Here is a 20,506-nt window from a genome sequence, read left to right as displayed (position 1 = left end):
TTTAGCATCAGTCCTTCCAATGAACACCCAGGACTGATCTCCTTTAGAATGGACTGGTTGGATCTCCTTGCAGTCCAAGGGACTCTCAAGAGTCTTCTCCAGCACCACAGTTCAAAAGCATCAATTCTTCGGCGATCAGTTTTCTTCACAGTCCAACTCTCACATCTATACATGACCACGGGAAAAACCATAGCCTTGACTAGACGGAACTTTGTTGGCAAGGTAATGTCTCTGCTTTTTAATATACTATCAAGGTTGGTCATAACTTTCCTTCCAAGGAGTAAGCGTCTTTTAATTTCCTGGCTGCAATCAGCATCTGCAGTGATTTTGGAGCCCCCAAAAATAAAGTCTGACACTGTCTCCACTGTTTTTCCATCTATTTCCCATGAAGTGATGGGACCAGATGCCATGATCTTAGTTTTCTGAATGTTGAGCTTCAAGCCAACCTTTTCACTCTCCTCTTTCACTTTCCTCAAGAGGCTTTTTAGCTCCTCTTCACTTTCTGCCATAAGGGTAGTGTCATCTGCATATCTGAGGTTATTGATATTTCTCCCAGCAATCTTGATTCCAGCTTGTGCTTCTTCCAGCCCAGCGTTCCTCATGATGTACTCTGCATATAAGTTAAATAAGCAAGGTGACAATATACAGCCTTGACGTACTCCTTTTCCTATTTGGAACCAGTCTGTTGTTCCATGTCCAGTTCTGACTGTTGCTTCCTGACCTGCATACAGGTTTCTAGTCTATGCTAAAGACACAAAATAACCTGTTAACATCTCACCAATTTAAACAAATAATATGGAGCTGTGAATATAATTTTTTGCCACACAGTCCAAGGCAAAATGAAGGGGTCTGTTTTGACAACTTTCCATCATGCTTTTTCAGCGCCTCCCCACCTGCTCTGGCTGCCCCAAAACTGAGCTACAAATGTCACAAAACAACCCCCAAATACACACATAATCTCTTGTCTCCCACTCTCAGTTCATCCCACTGGAAGAAGGAATATTGATTGATCACTTTACCTTTGATTTAAATAAGTTTCAAATCTCATCACACCTATATATAAGTATAGATTTTGTAAATCATGAGGTGGCTTCAGTGGAAAGGTAAACTTCATAAGTAGCATAGTTTTACCCAAGGCAACCTTAATGGTCACTTATATGTTTTTTGGAGGAGTGGTGATTCTACTATTCACAGCTTCACTTCCACAGTGGGTCTTAACTTTGACCTAGGCATAAAATATTTAAAACCTGCCTAAGACATATTTGTTCTCTCTTTTCATTTACTTAACAGATTATACATGCCTAGTCTCAAATATGGTGTTTTGCGTTATAAGCTGCTCTATACAAGAACCTATAATTAGTAAATAATAATAATAATTCCTCCATGTTAAACTACACAGTATATTGCAAAAAATTTTTGACATCCTAAATTACATTGAATTTTTATAACATTTGAAATAAATCATATCAGTTTATTTTACACATAAAAAGTCTGAAGTTTAGAGACTGAGAAAGAGCAGTTCTTGGGCAGTTGATTCACAGTTCCAATGGAGCTAGAATGACTTTATCAGAACACAGCTAGCAGGAATCCTCAGCTGCTCAGAATTATCTCTTGTAGTCCACACTTCTCGGAGAAGGCAATGGCAACCCACTCCAGTACTCTTGCCTGGAAAATCCCATGGACATAGGAGCCTGGTAGGTTACAGTCCATGGGGTCGCGAAGAGTCCAACACGACTGAGCGACTTCACTTTCACTTTTCACTTTCACACATTGGAGAAGGAAATGGCAACCCACTCCAGTGTTCTTGCCTGGAGAATCCCAGGGACGGGGGAGCCTGGTGGGCTTCCGTCTATGGGGTCACACAGAGTCGGACACGACTGAAGTGACTTAGCAGTCCACACTTAGGATATAAAGACCCAAAACCTGCTCGGGGCTGAAAGAGTAAAAATTAGTTTGGACTGAGAATAAGCAGTACAACTATTAATCAGGATGGGAGGACAGACAGATAAAGCCAGCTGCAAAGTTAACAGAAAACAGTTTCTCCCAAGGTTATGAAGCAGTTGTATAAGGCTGTAATGACACCCACCTCTTTTGAGTGACTACTGCTTTTTTCTCAGTGATCCTCAGACCTGCTTTGCTATTGTTATATACCTTGGAATACCCAATTAGTAGACCACCTCCAATTCATGACAACCCATCCCCACCTCATCCCCACCCCATCCTCATGACACCCCATCCCAACAACTGCCTCAGAAGCTGCAATTAATTCAGAAATTATCCCTGCTTTTTTAGACCATTCTCAATCTTTTGTGAGAACCTAAACATTACAACAGATGCTTTCTTCTTCCTTCAATCAAGAAACAATCCACGGGTCCTCTGTAGCATTCCTACCACAGTGGATCCAATCAATAAATCTGTTTGTGTCAGCCTATGAATTTGATTCTGGTCTTTGACTAATAAGGCTTTAACAGGAATATTTTTTAAAAAAGGAAATGACACTAAAATAAAGATTTTGTTTATTTAAGAGGGTTTAAAAAAAACTATCTCCTATTAATGGCATTCTCAATTATTCCTAGATAATTATTACTCATACTCAGAATAAAGACCCAGAGATTTACAACATACCTAGTCATCAAAGGAGGATTCAACTTGGTTTAAGGGACTATTTACAACAGACACTGGAACAGTACATACAACTCAATATCCAAAAAAAATTTCAATTACAAAAAATGAGCAGAAAACATGAATAGACATTTTTCAAAAGAGGAAATGCAGAAGGCCAACAGGCACATGAAGAGATGCTAAACAACATTTATCATCAGGGAAATGCAAAAACCACAACGAAAGATCACATCACACCTGATAGAATGGCTCTCATCAAAAAGAACACAACAAATGTTGGTGAGGATGTGGAGGAAAAGGAGCCCTAGTACACTGTTGGTGGGATTGTAAATTGGAATTGGTGCAGCCATTGTGGAAAAATATGGACGTCCCTCAAAAAACTAAAAAGAGAACTACCCTATGATCCAAGAATTACAAGTTTCATTTTATTTTGGAGGAGTCAGTTCTCTTTCCTCTATTTCATGTGTGACTTAAAAAAAATTCCAGTTTTATTGAAGTATGATTGATGGATAAAAGCTGTAGATGTTTAAGGTACACAATGTGGTGTTTTGGTATATGTATACATTGTGAAATGATTGCCACAATCAACTAATTAACATATCCATCACCACACAGTTATCATTTGTGTGTGTGTGTGTGTGTGTGTGTGTAGGGAAAACACTTGAGATTTACTCTCCTCTCAAAATTCAAGGATACAGTACAATATCGTTGAATAGTCACCATGCTATACATTAGGTACCCTGAAATGATTCATCTTATAATTGAAAGTTTGTACTCTTTGACCAGCATTTCCCCATTTTATCCACTGAGCTGCATCTCCCTATTTCTTCTGCCTTCCAGCTCCTGATTAGTTTGGCTTTTCTAGAGTCCATATATAAGTAATATCATACAATATTTTTCATTTTTTTTCATTCTCTGTCTGATTTATTTCACTTAGCATAATATTCTCCTAATTCCCCTATGTAGTCACAAACTGCAAGATTTTCTCTTTTTTGAGTCTGAATAATATTTCATTATACCTATAAACCACATATTCTTTTTCTGTTCACCTACTGATAAACATTAATTTCCATATCTTGCCTAATATGAATAATGCTGAAATGAACATGAGAAGGCAAATATATTTCTGAGATCTTTATTTCATTTCCTTTGACATATACCCAGAAGTGAGACTGATGACTCATATGGTAGTTCTACTCTAAATTTTTGAAAGAATCTCTGTACTATTTTCCATAGTGGTTGCACATTAGTTTACAGGGTTCCCTTTTCTCCACATTCTTACCAGTATTTCTGGTAATAGCCATTCCAACAGATTTGAGATGACCACATTGTGATTTTGATTTGCATTTCCCTCATGATAGTGAATTTGAGCACCTTTTCATATATTTGTTGAATATGTATATGCCTTCTTTGGAGAAATGTCTGTTCAGGTCCTTAGCTCATTTTTTTCAAACAAATTATCTGTTTGGTTTTTATATTGAGGTGTAAAAAGGTCTTTATATATTTTGGATATTAGCCCTTTATCAAATAAATGGTTTGCAAACATTTTCTTCCATTCTCAAGGTTACATTTTCACTCTCATTTTATAGAGGTATACTTGACATATACTATTAGTTAAGCTCACATAGTTAACATAATTAACTCTTTTTTAAAAAACGTGGTGAGAATGTATAAGATCTAATCTCAGCAACACTATTCAACATAATTTTGGAAGTTTTAGCCACAGCATTCAGAGAAGAAAAAGAAATAAAGGGAATCCAGATTGGAAAAGAAGAAGTAAAAACTTTCATTGTTTGCAGATGATATGATCCTCTACATATAAAACCATAAAGACACCACCAGAAAATTACTAGAGCTAATCAATTATTATAGTAAAGTTGCAGGATATAAAATTAACACACAGAAATCCCTTGCATTCCTATACACCAACAATGAGAAAACAGAGAAATTAAGGAAACAATCCCATTCACCATTGCAATGAAAAGAATAAAATACTTGGAAATATATCTACCTAAAGAAACAAAAGACCTATATATAGAAAACTATAAAACACTGATGAAAGAAATCAAAGAGGACATAAATAGATGGAGAAATATACCATGTTCATGGACTGGAAGAATCAATATAGTGAAAATGAGTATACTACCCAAAGCAATCTATACATTAAATGCAATCCCCATCAAGCTACCAATGGTATTTTTTCACAGAACTAGAACAAATAATTTCACAATTTGTATGGAAATACAAGAAACCTCAAATAGCCAAAGCAATCTTGAGAAAGAAGAATGGAACTGGGGGAATCACCTGCCGGACTTCAGGCTATACTACAAAGCTCCAGTCATCAACACAGTATGGTACTGGCACAAAGACAGAAGTATAGATCAATGGAACAAAATAGAAAGCCCAGAGATAAATCCATGCACCTATGTACACCTTATCTTTGACAAAGGAGGCAAGAATATGCAATGGAGAAAAGACAATCTCTTTAACAAGTGGTGCTGGGAAAACTGGTCAGCCACTTGTAAAAGAATGAAACTAAAACACTTTCTAACATCAAACACAAAAATAAACTCAAAATGGATTAAAGATCTAAATGTAAGACCAGAAACTATAAAACTCCTAGAGGAAAACATAGGCAAAACACTCTCTGACACAAATCACAGCAGGATCCTCTATGACCCACCTCCCAGAGTAATGGAAATAAAAGCAAAAATAAACAAATGGGACCTAATTAAACTTAAAATCTTTTGCACAATGAAGGAAACTATAAGCAAGGTGAAAAGACAGCCTTCAGAATGGGAGAAAATAATAGCAAACGAAGCAACTGAAAAAGAATCAATCTCAAAAATATAAAAGTAGCTCCTGCAACTCAATTCCAGAAAAATAAACGACCCAATCAAAAAATGGGCCAAAGAACTAAACAGACATTTCTCCAAAGAAGACATACAGATGGCTAACAAACACATGAAAAGATACTCAACATCACTCATTATCAGAGAAATGCAAATCAAAACCACAATGAGGTAGCATCTCATGCCAGTCAGAATGGCTGCTATCCAAAAGTCTACAAACCAATAAATGCTAGAGAGGGTGTGGAGAAAAGGGAACCCTCTTACACTGTTGGTGGGAATGCAATCTAGTACAACCACTGTGGAGAACAGCATAGAGATTCCTTCAAACACTGGAAATAGAACTGCCATATGACCCAGCAATCCCACTGCTGGGCATACACACCGAGGAAACCAGAATTAAAAGAGACATGTGTACCCCAATGTTCATTGTATCACTGTTTATAATAGCCAGGACATGGAAGCAACCTAGATGTCCATCTGCAGACGAATGGATAAGAAAGCTGTGGTAGATATACACAAAAGAATATTACTCAGCCATTAAGAAGAATACATTTGAATCAGTTCTAATGAGATGGATGATACTTGAGCCTATTATACAGAGTGAAGTAAGTCAAAAAGAAAAACACCAATACAGTATAGTAACGCATATAGATGGAATTTAGAAAGATGATAATGATGACCCTATATGAGAGACAGCAAAGGAGACACAGATGTAAAGAACAGTCTTTTGGACTCTGTGGGAGAAGGCGAAGGTGGGATGGATTTGAGAGAATAGCATTGAAACGTGTATATTATCATATGTGAAAAAGATTGCCAGTCCAGGTTCAATGCATGAGACAGGGTGCTCAGGACTGGAACACTGGGATGACCCAAAGGGATGGGATGGGAGGGAGGTGGGACGGGGGTTCAGGATGGGGAACACATGTACACCCATGGCTGATTCATGTGAATGCATGGCAAAAACCACTACAGTATAAAGTAATTAGCCTCCAATTAAAATAAATAAAAATAATCTCATCAACATTCAAGTACACAATATCATGTTATTGAGTATAGTCACCGTGCTGTATATCAGATCCTCAAAACTTTGTACAAATTCTTTTATTGCTATTATTATTTTAAATAAGCTATTACCTGTTAGATTAATTATGAATAGGAAAAGTAAGACATTTTACCTTTATTTACTCCTGTATATCTCTTCCTTTCATTATGAAGATCCAAATTTGACCTGTATCATTTTCATTTTCTCTTAAGAATTTCTTTTAACATTTTTTACAATGCAGGTCTGCTGCTGCTGCTAAGTCGCATCAGTCGTGTCCAACTCTGTGCGACCACATAGACGGCAGCCCACCAGGCTCCTCTGTCCCTGGGATTCTCCAGGCAAGAACACTGGAGTGGGTTGCCATTTCCTTCTTCAATGCATGAAAGTGAAAAGTGAAAGTGAAGTCGTTCAGTCGTGTCCGACTCTTAGCGATCCCATGGACCGTAGCCTACCAGGCTCCTCCGTCCATGGGATTTCCCAGGAAAGAGTAGTGGAGTGGGGTGCCATTTCCTTCTCCAAGTGCAGGTATACTTGCAACAAATTCCCTCACTTTTTATTTTCTGAAAAAGTCTTTATTTCTCCTTCACATTTGAAGGAAAAATGGATACAATATTCTAGGTTGGTTGTAAATTTCTTTCAACACTTTCAATATTCCACTCCACTCTGTTCTTGCTTATATAATTTCTAAAGATGTGTTTCTTACTCTTATTCCTCTATAGGTAAGTTGTTTTTTCCCCCCCTCTGAATCCTTTCAAGATTTTTCTCTCATTTTTTCCCACTTTTTACAGTTAGAATATGATCTGTCAAGATGTAGCTTTTAAATATTTACTTTGCTTGGTATTCTCTGAACTTCCTGCATCTGTGTTCTGGTATCTTTGGAAAATTCTCAGTTACTATTACTTCAAATATTTCTGTTGTTCCTTTCTCTTTCGTATTTTGGTGTTTTGTATTTTGGTAACATGGGGGCAGAAGGAGAAGGGGACAACAGAGGATGAGATGGCTGGATGGCATCACCGACTCGATGGACATGAGTTTGAGTGAACTCCGGAAGTTGGTGATGGACAGGGAGGCCTGGCGTGCTGTGATTCATGGGGTCGCAAAGAGTCGGACACGACTGAGAGACTGAACTGAACATAGATTATATGTATGTTACTCCTTTTGTAGTTATACCTCAGGTGTTCAATATTTTGTTCCTTTTTTGCCATGTTCTCTTCTTTTTGCATTTCAGTTTAGGAGATTTCTGCTGACTGTCTTCAAGATCACTTATTCTTTCTTTGGTCACATCCAGTCTATTAATGGCCCATGAAAGGCACTGTTTATTCCTATTACAGTGTCTTGTTTTCTAGCATTTCCTTTTGATTCCTTCTTAGAATTTCTATTTTTCAGGTTATATTTCCAATGTATTGTTTATATTGTTCACTTTTTCCATTTGAGACTTTAACTTATTAATCATGGTTATTTTATATGCTCATTCTGATCATTCTCTGCCATATTTGAGTATGGTTCTGATGGTTATGTTGTCTTTTCAAAACTTCTTCTTTTTAACATGTCTTATTTTTTGTTTGAAAACCAGATGTAACCTGTCAGATAAAAAGAACTGAAGTAAACATGTCTTTAGAGTAAGATTTTATGTTTATGTGGCTAGGAGTTAAGCTGTGTTTACTGTTTTCTGTAGTTGTAGGTGTTCAGTTCAGTTCAGTTCAGTCACTCAGTTGTGTCCGACTGTTTGCAACCCCATGAATCGCAGCAGGCCAGTCCTCCCTGTCCATCACCAACTCCTGGAGTTCACTCAAACTCATGCCCATCGAGTCAGTGATGCCATCCAGCCATCTCATCCTCTGTCGTCCCCTTCTCTTCCTGCCCCCAATCTCTCCCAGCATCAGGGTCTTTTCCAATGAGTCAACTCTTTGCATGAGGTGACCAAAGTATTGGAGTTTCAGCTTTAGCATCAGTCCTTCCAATGAACACACAGGACTGATCTCCTTTAGGATGGACTTGCTGGATCTCCTTGCAGTCCAAGGGACTCTCAAGTCTTCTCCAACACCACAGTTCAAAAGCATCAATTCTTCAGCGTTCAGCTTTCTTCACCATCCAACTCTCACATCCATACATGACCACTGGAAAAACCATACCCTTGATTAGGCAGACCTTTGTTGGCAAAGTAATGACTCTGCTTTTTATTTTTATTTATTTATTTTAAATTTATTTAATTGGAGACTAATTACTTTACATTATTGTATTGGTTTTGCCATACATAATATGCTATCTAGGTTGGTCATAACTTTCCTTCCAAGGAGTAAGTGTCTTTTAATTTCATCGCTGCAATCACCATCTGCAGTGATTTTGGAGCCCCAAAAAATAAAGTCTGACAGTGTTTCCACTATTTCCCCATCTATTTGCCATGAAGTGATAGGACCAGATGCCATGATCTTAGTTTTCTGAATGTTGAGCTTTAAGCCAACTTTTTCACTCTCCTCTTTCACTTTCCTCAAGAGGCTTTTTAGCTCCTCTTCACTTTCTGCCATAAGGCTGGTGTCATCTGCATATCTGAGGTTATTGATATTTCTCCTGTCAATCTTGATTCTAGCTTGTGCTTCTTCCAGCCCAGAGTTCCTCATGATGTACTCTGCATATAAGTTAAATAAGCAGGGTGACAATATACAGCCTTGACGTATTTCTTTTCCTATTTGGAACCAGTCTGTTGTTCCATATCCAGTTCTAACTGTTGCAGGTGTTACAGGCTAAAGTTTCCTATAATGTACTTGTTTACATCTCCACTGTTTCTTTCAGTTCTCCTAGAGACTACTTCTCAAACAGGGTCTGAGCCTGGCCATTCTTTCATCTGAAAGCCCTTGACTGGTATGATGGTAAATATTCTATAACACTGTGATAAAGTCTTAGTCTTTCCATCAGCCTGTGCCTTCAGGCTCTGACCTTTACAAGTGTTTCTCAGCTTTCCTCCTTTTCTTAGATGAAACAGGAAGGCTGGGGGAGGCTGGAGTTAGATATTTCTCTTTCCTCCAGTTTCGGTAAAACTCGGTAATTTAGACTCTGCTGAAGAAGTTTCCCTTGAGGGCATGCCTTTGTTAAGAAGAAAGAGTGTTCTAGGCTCCTTTCAAGATAGTTGCCTTTCCCTCCTCCCTTGCCCAAAGCATAAAGGAACATGTCTCTGATCTTCACCCTGAAACCCTGGACAGGCTCTTGGAAGCAAAGCTCCTAAAAGTATGAGGCACCCCTAAGATTAGATATCATGGAGTTTTTTTAACTTTCAAGCTAGTCCATACCAGCCCTACAGTGACTCATAAATTAATTGTTTTTAATTCATATTGGTTCCTGCTCCTGGGTTTCGGCTCCCAGTGCACTGTGATTCTCAGTATTTGCCTCACTATCTCAAATTCACAGAGCAGGAGTTTGCCCTGTGACCTCAATTTTCTGATGGATCTAAGAAGAGTTGTTGGCTTTCATTTTGTTCAATTTTTTCTTGTTGTAAGGGTGAGAGTGAAAACTTCCAAACGTTTTTAGCATGACTTTTAAAATAATAGGTCTTAACAATAAAACTTTTAAAAGTAGTTATTTCTGTCACCTGAATTTAGTATTTTTTATTTTGTCATTATTCACTGTTGCCTACAACTTGCCTTCAATATTAATCCTTGGAGTGAGATACTTCTGAAGTTATTTGAAGTATATCCCAAGATCCCCTCATTTGTATCCCCCATTCCAAAACCAGTCCCTTCAGTGTCAAACATTCTGCAAAAACCTGTTTCTGTCTTCTCTCCTAGAAAATGCTTCCTTCTTCCTTTTGTTTAGGCAGAGTCTTCTCAAGCCATCTCCAGCTACTTTAGTAAAAGTCTGTTGTTGTTGTTGTTGTTTTTGAAATTCCATTGTAAGCATGACTATACCACCCTGTTTTACCTCATTCCTCCTATAAATTTTTCAGCTATGTAGATTTTGTCCCCTTGTTTAAATGTTAATGCTAACTGGGAGGCACCTGGTCTTTTATTGCTTACATTTCTCTAACACCAATATCTATCCCAGAGCTAGACACTTAGGAGAATGACAAAGAATCACTGATAGATTGTTATATATCAATATTTGTTAGGAAATTGTGACTGCTCTGCAGAGTGATTTATAGACATAAACACCAACTTGCTCTTTAATTCCAAAAAAGCAAGTCCCCTCTATATTTTCAAGAGCTGATAATTACGACACCTCATATATATTAATAGATGGATGAAGGATCATTTTTCAAATCCTCTCTCCAGATTCTTTCTGCAGCCTGTGAAGAGCTGTTTTTGGAAACTGCATTAGAAATGAAGAGGGAAAGGCTTGGTCTGGTGGGACAGGATCAGCTTTCTGCCTCATGCCTGGCAAAGGCTGTGGCTGCCCTACACGTGAAGCTTTAAATCAAATTTAATTTGTGGTGCTTAAGCAGCTTCTGGCATTAAAGGGGGTTATTCCATAGAGGGTCACACAGAACTAAAAAGTTGCATATAGTGCTATTTGCACATAGCAGGGAGAAAATGGAGTAAAATTCAACATAAACTGTGAAGACATTAAATTCCCATTTTTCCTTGTTTAGGTTTATGTTGGGATAGGGGAAAGAGAGGAGAACTGCAAGTTTAGCCAGGAAGAAAAGTATTAATAGACTACCAGCAAAATACGATTAAGAAAATTCTTATACTAAGGAGATTTACTCAAGTACCAGTATTATAAACTCTCTGATATGTATATTATTGGAAGGTAACAGAAATAGGGTTAATTTTAAAAACGTGTATTGGGGATATAATCTGTGTTTAGGTTTTCAGTATGGGGGAGTCTCAGATTCCAAGAACTCCCTTCCACCAACCCAACTTTAAGCCTTCCCTTCTCTTAGAGGAGATCCAGAAGAGATTCATCCAAGCCAAATTTAAGTATCAACATGTATAAATACAAATATATTTGGAGGAGCCAAAATTTAAACAGTTTCCCTTTGGATAATGAAATGTTGCTATTTAATGACATTCATTTACACTTGCATCTGCTATTTAATCTTAAAATCACTTTAAACCATTTTACCCTCACAACAAAGTTAAGGAGGGTAGGTATTTTTCCCAGCTTAAAGATGAGTTATATTAAGGTGCCATTGAGTTAATTACTTTGTAAGAATCCAGCTTGAGCTTGTAAGTGGGAGACCCATATTTATAACCCAGTTTTCTCTGAGTGCAGTTGTCTTTTTAAACTTTGTGCTAAATGCCAGTAAATCAGAACGTTCTTCACTGCCTTCATAACCAGGTATCCAAAAAGGAGATGAGAATTTCCCTCTTGCAAATTCATGTATTTAACAGCCTCACCCCAGACCTTAATGGCAGGCTTTCCACTATTTAAACTCACAATTTGCTCTTTCTTTAGTTGAAAGCAGGAGATAGAAAGTAAAAGTCAGCAGGGTACCCACTTTCACCTCACCTAGGAGGCAGCTGGCCACTGGCGAGAATATAGCTCTCCAAAGAAACAAGAGACACACCCCTCAGGAAAGTTTCCTGGCAACTCAGCTCCTCTGTGAAGAACAACTGTTACTGGCCATTCAAGACCCACAACCCCACTTGAGAATGCAAAAGGCAGGACTATGAAAAAATACACATAAGGCAGTTTCTCTTGTGGGGGTAGGAGGGTGCAGAGGGAAGGAGAAAGACAAATGGCGAGCAATGTCATGGGGGGATGGGGGGGTGAGAAGCAGGGCCATAGTAGTACATTGGAGGATTAGGGGTATATGCCTGCATTGGACAAAAGGCAGGAGAAAGAGGAGAACAGGCTTCTTATTGATATTTGGGGATAGAATGCCACTAACCACCCTTAGTTTATTTCTCATAAAACTATCCTTTTCAAGGCCCCCTTTTTAACTGTCTTACCCCCTGTTGTCAAAACTCTAACACAAACCCTACATTTATACAGAATTTTCCCCGTCATGTTGTGATGCAAAAATCCAGTTTGTTTTCCTAAGCTCAGCTTAGAATATGGAGCCCAATGTCTCCTCCTGTTTGCTACACAAATCATACTGGCTTCATTTATCAAAGCCTAGTGGCATGTTAATATTTCTTTTTGCTGAGTGAATTCCTCACTTTTTTCCTTTCCCATCTGATCTTCACATTAAAAGTCACATTTTGTGTTTTCTTTTTGAAGTTTCTGCACATACACCCATCAGTCTACTGGAGACCTTAGTGAGCTACATAACTATCTTCAGTTTTTGCATGACTAGCCTCTCCCCAAATCAAACCAATTTAGCCAAGAGTACTTTCCTTTATTTCAGGCTCCTCAAAGAGCATCTTGGAGAAAAAGAAGTTGAGTTGGCACTCATCTTTGATTCAGTGGTGGAGGCTGACCTGGCGAATTATACCTGCCATGTGGAAAACCGAAATGGACGAAAACATGCCAGTGTTCTGCTGCGTAAAAAGGGTATTTATGTTTATAACTGTTACTATAATTTGTTCAGCTACATAGTAACTATTGAAGTTAGGTATGTTTCCTGGCCTGATTTTATTATCTAGTATAAATTTCTATTAATCATTTTTTTATTTTTAAGGAAAAATCTCTTTTGCTGTGGATATTACCATAAAATAACCATGATCTTTCATATATCATTAAAAAATGGACAGATGACATGAAATATTGTTAAATTGTGTTAAATCCAGTGAGATTGCTGGGCCATATGGTAGTTTTATTCCTATTTTTAAAAGGAATCTACATACTGTTCTCCATAGTAGTTGTATCAGTTTGCATTCCCACCAACAGTGTAAGAGGGACTCTGTGACAACCTGGAGGGATGGGGTGGGGAAGGAGGTGGGAGGCGGGTTCAGGATGGGGGGAACAAATGTATTCCTATGGCCAATTCATACCAATGTATGGTAAAAACCATCACAATATTATAAAGTAACTTTCCTCCAATTAAAATAAATAAATATTTTTTAAAATCCAGTGAGATGAAAAAAATACGTTAGTTATAAGTATTACATAAAATTTGATGGGCATTGATATTTAAATTTTTCTCTAGTTCACCTTCATCTTATATTGCTTAAATGAAATACTAGCGGTTTTACTATTGGATAAGAAACAGTCACTTTTTAAATGCCCTGACTAGAATATAAATCGGAGAAGGCAATGGCAAGCCACTCCAGTACTCTTGCCTGGAAATTCCCATGGATGGAGGAGCCTGGTAGGCTGCAGTCCGTGGGGTCGCTAAGGGTCAGACATGACTGAGTGAGAATATAAATAAGAACTAGTATCATATAATATTTTACCATTGTTACAATGAAGATTATGAACAATATTTCATTATATGACCTGGTGTTCAAGGCCTTCAGCAGGTGCATATATTTTTAAATAGTTTAGCCTTTATGTAGATCACTCTCCAGAGATGATTTCATATGGGGTGGAAATTGCATATAATGGGCAGAGAAAAGGAACTATAAATTTAAAAATAAAAGAGAGAAAAGTAGATATAGGAATAACAATTCCGGCAGCTGGAGCAGCTTCCGAGATTGGCTCTTACTCTGCCACGACTCCTGATTACTGCAAAAGACTAAATACTTTCTGTATATGTGCATCTGGCAAAGGTTTTGTAAATGTAACTGAACAAATGTTCTCAATCAGTGTTCTTCTCGTCTAGGCTATAGAGCAATAGAACCGATTCAATCAACAAGGTCACTAGTTGTACCTTGTAGCCAAGATGGAATTTCTATTTTCCCGCCAGCTCTAATACTTGACCTTGCCCAGCAGCTCTAGGAGAAGCAGGGAAATGTCATTAGTCTGAGAGTAATGCTTTTATCTCTCTAGCACCATTTCTTACTCTGATGGACATGATTTTGTTTTAAAATAATGGACTGTTTAAGTATAGAGGAGTCTAACATGGACAGTGAAATGAGACCCTGCTTCAGGAGATCCCAGTGCAGCCACTGACTTAGCTTCCTGCCGTAGTAGGACTAACTTGTCTGATTAGACAGCCTAAACCTTAGTTTCCTCATCTATAAAATAGGGGTAATAATACCTACCTTGCAGAGTCACTTTGAGGTTCAAATAGTAATGATATGATATGCTCAAAGTGTTATTAAATGGATTTTTTTGTATGCACTTAGCAACCACTTGTCCACCTACATGAAAGGCAGACATCGATCATGTCCAGATAACCTTGTTGCAAAGATAGTTTTATTCCTGTCCATCTCAGTCTCATTTTAGGCTTAGAGATCCTCCAAGCCAGACTCAACTGCACCTAAGTATCCTCAGTAACTTGGGCAGTGTCTCACCACTAATAGGCACTTAGAACCCCTTCTGGTTAATGAAAGAATAATGTTCTCTTTTATTATTGAGGAGCATGTATAGCAATTATTGTGTTAGGTATTAGGAAACAGACATCCTTAAGTCTGCATGGGGTTTATAGTCTGCAGGACAGTGAGGGTACAAAGACAGACAAACCTTACTCATGAAACAAAAATTGTGCAAAATATATGAAGTGTTATAATTAAAAACTTGCTCAGAGGAAAAATAATGAAGGGGGTCTTATCATATAGTCAGTCAGTAGAGGTAGAAATAGCCTTGAGTTTTAAAATAAATCCATTTTCCTTTGATAAGTAAAGTAACCACTAGCAGCCCTTCACTTCTAATAATCTGACACTAGAAACCAAGGTACACTGTAAAACTGCTGCCTCCCATCTCTCTACAAGGAAATGTGTCTAAATCATGAATAACTGAGAATATTAATTCCCATTTTTCTAAACAATAGAGTTCCCCAGGCTTCAAGTCTCCTTTTCTCAGTCCCTAGATGACTTCATTCCATTTCCACCTCAGTTTTGCTCATAATTTATTTGCTGCCATCTCCCAAATTTATGTCTTTAGCTTGGCCTTCTCGCCTAAACTCCAGAGTTGTATTCCTAACTGCCTATTCCACAACAATTAAAAACCTCCACTAGTAAACATATCTAGTAGGCATATCAAGCTTCACTTGTCCCACACAGGATTCCTGATTTCTCCTCCCTATAAACTTGATCCTCCAGTTGCCTTCTCCATCTCTATCACCATCCTTCCAGTTGCTCAGGCCAAATATCCTTGGAGTCATCCTTAACTTTTTCTTTTCTCTGCTCACACACGCTATATCTAGTCTAGCAGGAAATTCAATGGCTATGCCTTTACAACACATCTACACTGAGCACTTTCCCCACCTTTATTGTTACAGTCTGAGTCTGAGCCACCAGCCTCAATTACATGGCTCACTGCATTTCCCCCCTAACTGGTCTCCCTGCTTGCCCCTTGTTCCCTTACAGTCTAATCTCAACACAGCATCTGGATTTATCCTTTAAATACTCAGGTCAGATGATATAATTTCTCTAGTCAGAACCATCCAATTACAGAACCTTCAGTTCCCTGGTGACTCAATTGGTAAAGAATCTGCCTGCAATGCAGGAGATTCGGGTTTGATCCATGGGTCTGGAAGATCCTCTGGAGAAGGGAGTGGGCTACCATCTCCAGTATTCTTGCCTGGGAAATCCCAAGGAAAGAGGAGTCTGGCAGGCCACAGTCCATAGTATCGCAAGAGTCGGACCTGATGTAGCAACTAACCACACCACCACCACACTGTTACACTTAGAATGAAACCCCAAATCTTTGCCATGTCCTCCAAGACATTTCTGATCTCATTTTCTACCACAATCTGCCTTAAACTTTGCATACAATAGCCTCCTTTCTATTTCTCATGCTCACCAAGCATGGTCCTGGTTCCTGATCTTTGCACTTGCTACTTCCTCTGCCTGGAATGCTCTTTCCCCAGCAGTTCCCTATGATTCACTCCTTTTCTTACAGGTCTCTCTGTTTAAATACTACCCACTCAATAGGCCTTTCCCTGGTCACTCTTTATGAGATAGTGCTACCCAGTCTCTTTCTTTAAAACATTCTTTTAGCTTTACTGAGTTAAAAAAAGTGAAAGTGTTAGTCACTCAGTCATGTCTGAATCTTTGTGACCCCATGTACTGCAGCCCACCAAGCTCCTCTGTCCATGTAATTATCCAGGCAAGAATACTGGAGTGGGTAGCCATTCCCTTTTCCAGGGGATCTTCCCGACCCTGGGATCAAACCCAGGTCTCTTGCATTTCAGGCAGGTTCTTTACTGTCTGAGCCATCATGTAAAACTGACAAACAAAATTGTAAGATATTTTAAGTGTACAACATGATGATTTGTAAATTGTGAAATGACTCCCCCATTGAGTTAATTAACAATCACCTCATACATCTACCTTTTATTTCTCTGTGAGAACATTTAATTTCTACCTTCCCAGCAAATTTCAATGATACAATCCAGTGTTACCACTATTGTCACCATTTTATACCTTAGCTCCTCCAACCATATTCACCTACCCGAAATCTGTACCCTTTTACTAATCTTACCCTATTTTCTCCCTGACCCTCCATCCCCTGACAATCATTTTTCTTTTCTGTTTCTATGACTTCAACTTAAAAAAATTCCACATGTAAGTGATATCATACACTATATTTAACTTTCTCTGTCTGCCTTATTTCACTTACCATAATGCACTCCAGGTTCATCCATGTTGTAGCAAATGACAAGAATCTCTTTCTTTATTAAAGCTGAATAATATTCTGTTGTGTGCTATGCTTAGTCAGTCATGCCTGACTCTTTGTGACCCCAAGAACTATAGCCCGCCAGGCTCCTCTGTCCATGTCTCCTCCATTGCAGGTGGATTCTTTAGTATCTGAGCCACTTGGGGAAGCCTATTCTGTTGTGTACATATGCCAAATTTTCTATATCTATTCATCCATTGATGGACTACCCATCACATTCTTTCCCCTCTCACTTAGCTCTATTTCTGTTTATTTTATTTATTACTATCTGATATCATATTCCATATTTGTTTTCTACTTGTATCCCCCAACACCCGACACAAACATTAGAATGTAAAACTTCATAAAAACAGGGACTTTTCCCTGCCTTACTTATTGCTATATCCCAAGCCCATAGAATAAGTAAGTGCTCAAAGGCATTTGTTGGGTGAAAATGGTCCTCTTAGATGACTAGAGCAGTTAGGCAGAGGATGGATGATAAGGACTGGTAAAGAGAGGATTTCCCTGAGATCTGGTCTTGACTGGTATCTATTCTGGGTTATCTGAATGCAGGTCTCTTTTCAAAACATTAAATTTCCAGATTTGGGGGATAAAAACACAAAGACCTCAATAGCCAGGTAGATATGGCAATTAAAAGAAAAGGAAGGCTGGATATTAAACACAGGTTTCAAAAAACATGCTGTGCTTTAAAGGGCAGTCATTACTCTTTCATAGAAGATTATTGTCATGCTTGCTGAAAAGTGAAACTATGGATATGAGAGCTTCAAAGTTTCAAGTGAAGTTGAAAGACTGAATATACAATATTTTGATTTTTAAGTATTAGTATCGACTTTTGGGGAAACATACAGACCAAAAAACCTTTTTTTTTTTTTTTTGTGGCCCATGGTATACCAGTTTGTACTCTCTGTTTTAGGTAGCAGTTGATTTTTTTCACTGTGCTTCACAAAAGGATGCAGTTCATCTTCCCTTATTCCATTTTGCTTGGGAGCTCTCAATAGTATGGTAGAGGTTCAGAAAAGAACAAGAAGCCCTGTGGTCCTGATCCAGCATATTAAATCAGACTGAACTCTAGTTCATCTTGCAAAATTTCAGTTATTTCCTTTAAAGTTGAACCTTTCAGGCTTTATCACAACATAGCCTGGCATTAGTAGCCACAGTGTTTCCATCTGGAATATGAGTATGGCTCCTTTTATGGAAAAATAACTTCCTGATGATATAATCAAATATCTAAAATGCCCTAAGTGATCATTATAGAGAAGAAACATTTCATGAATCCTTTGGCAAAGGGAAAAGGTCTTTTGTAAAGTGACAATTCATGTCTAATATATGCAGTTAACAGTGTCAGCCTTTCTCAAAGCAAGATGCCCCTTACCTATGTATGCATCTTCTACCTGCATTTACTAACCTACCACTTCCTCACTCTCTGACAAACTGTTTGCCAGTAAGTACAAGGAACATTTTAGTAAGAAATTCATTCTAAGTTTTTTGAATAGCCAAGATTCTGAACTTAGTACTAGGGAAATTCTGATGATTATATTTTCTCTGGGTATGCTCCCTTTACCACAGACACATATCAGCGAATCTCTCTCTTCATTCCTAGTGCTACTGCCTTACCCTGAATTCCCAACCTGTATAGGAAACCCTCATGGAGGTCCTCCTAACCTGCTTCCCAAATTATGAGCAAGCTCAGAACATTTCCAGCCCCTTGACTTCAACTGCTGTTAGTCCCATCTTATGTTGTCTGATCTTCACGTTCAAAGTGAAGAACTGGTTGGGTTCAAACTAAGAAGGTTACAAAGAACTACACTTGTACTTTGGGTGCCTAGAAAAAGTTACAGTCACGTAAATATTTTCCTGTTCTGGCTATCTCTATCCTTGTGAAGTGTATACATGACACAGTCCAAATAAAATGACTTTCACCTTCTCAGTCATGAAATGTCCCTGGAAGTATAGATCCTGCTGAGATGGAAAATGGTAGTTGAAAACAGAAGACAAAAGAAAAGCCAGGTGTCATCTGGTTGATGGCAATTCTGCCCTCTGATTATAGGATACATGGTTCCCTTTTAATGTGACTGCCTGGGCTGAATCAAAGAATACTGGCTGAATCTCAGGATCTAGATCCACAGTTTTCAATGTAAACAGCCATCATTAGGTAATATCTTTCAAAGACATTTTTATAAAATGGACCCCAAAACCACAAAGATACTTTTCATACCACAGCTTTCTTCCATAAGTTTACTGCTGAAAAAGGTGTCTGCTACTTGGGAGCACAAATTGTTCCTGCTGCTGAAGTTTTCCATCTACCTAATAGCAACCCTACTCTGTAAATAACACAGAAATTGCTGAAAAAAAATCCCATTAAGTGACTTTGGAAACAGTTCAAAGCTGTTCTGACCAGACAGACACTGAGGGAGAGAGACAGAGTTCATAAAAAATTACAACATTAAATGAACCTTTTGCAACAGGAAAAACATGTTGAATCAAGACAATCAATAATCTAAGATCAAAGAGAATTCAGTTTTCAGAGTAAACCAAAGAAAATCATGTTGCTATTTCAATTTAACACTAGCTATTAAAAATGCATAATTGATATAACATGCAAAGAAAACAAGTGAAGATTATGATATTGCAGCCCCACAGAGGTCTCATAAGCAAGCTTGCCTTATCACCCACATAGAGGCAGGCAGTGGTTCCTAAGGAGTCACTTTCTATAGGGAAGGCAGGAGGCAGAGCTAATATGATATAGGATTGTTTTTTATCTGAAGTTTTGTGACTTAATTTTCCAAATGACCACCTCTTACAGCAGGCAGGATAGAGATAGATTCCAATTTCCTGTCCCTGATCATATGAGGCCCTTCATAATTCTACTTATTAACATATTCGTCTCTCAAAGCAGCTTCACTGCCTTTTTTTCCCCCATCCTCCTCCTCTTCCTACTCAAAAAGTATAACATCATATTTCTTGCATTTCTTCTTAGTGACTCCCCTGACTGGATATGCTATCTCTGGCCACTACCATCTCCTCTCTTACTCCACCTCCTTTAAAATACCAAATTCTCTATTTTCCCATGAAACCTAAAACCTTTTCTCATATGCTCAACTCCAAGGAGCAATATGTGAACCATGAAATTCCAGATGTCCAAGCTGGATTTAGAAAAGGCAGAGGAACCAGAGATCAATTTGCCAACATCCACTGGATCATCGAAAAAGCAAGAGAGTTCCAGAAAAACATCTATTTCTGCTTTATTGACTATGCCAAAGCCTTTGACTGTATGGATCACAATAAACTGTGGAAAATTCTGAAAGAGATGAGAATACCAGACCATCTGATCTGCCTCCTGAGAAATCTATATGCGGGTCAGGAAACAACAGTTAGAACTGGACATGGAACA

The 20,506-nt window shown here is 38.3% G+C and overlaps 1 protein-coding gene across 1 annotated transcript in view; it reads left to right on the top strand.

The window, feature by feature from the left end:
* The window catches only part of IL1RAPL2 (interleukin 1 receptor accessory protein like 2), a 625,896-nt gene that overhangs the window by 582,070 nt on the left and 23,320 nt on the right, over window positions 1-20,506 (top strand). The window contains exon 6 of the mRNA XM_055437631.2: window positions 12,800-12,945. Coding sequence (XP_055293606.1) covers window positions 12,800-12,945 — 146 coding nt within the window. The remainder of the gene's footprint in view (window positions 1-12,799; window positions 12,946-20,506) is intronic.

The sequence above is a fragment of the Moschus berezovskii genome, chromosome X, assembly GCF_049115385.1.
Source record: "Moschus berezovskii isolate FMDL1 chromosome X, NW_MosBer_1.0, whole genome shotgun sequence".
In the NCBI taxonomy this organism is placed as follows: Eukaryota; Metazoa; Chordata; class Mammalia; order Artiodactyla; family Moschidae; genus Moschus; species Moschus berezovskii.
This window is presented reverse-complemented; position numbering and strand designations above follow the sequence as displayed.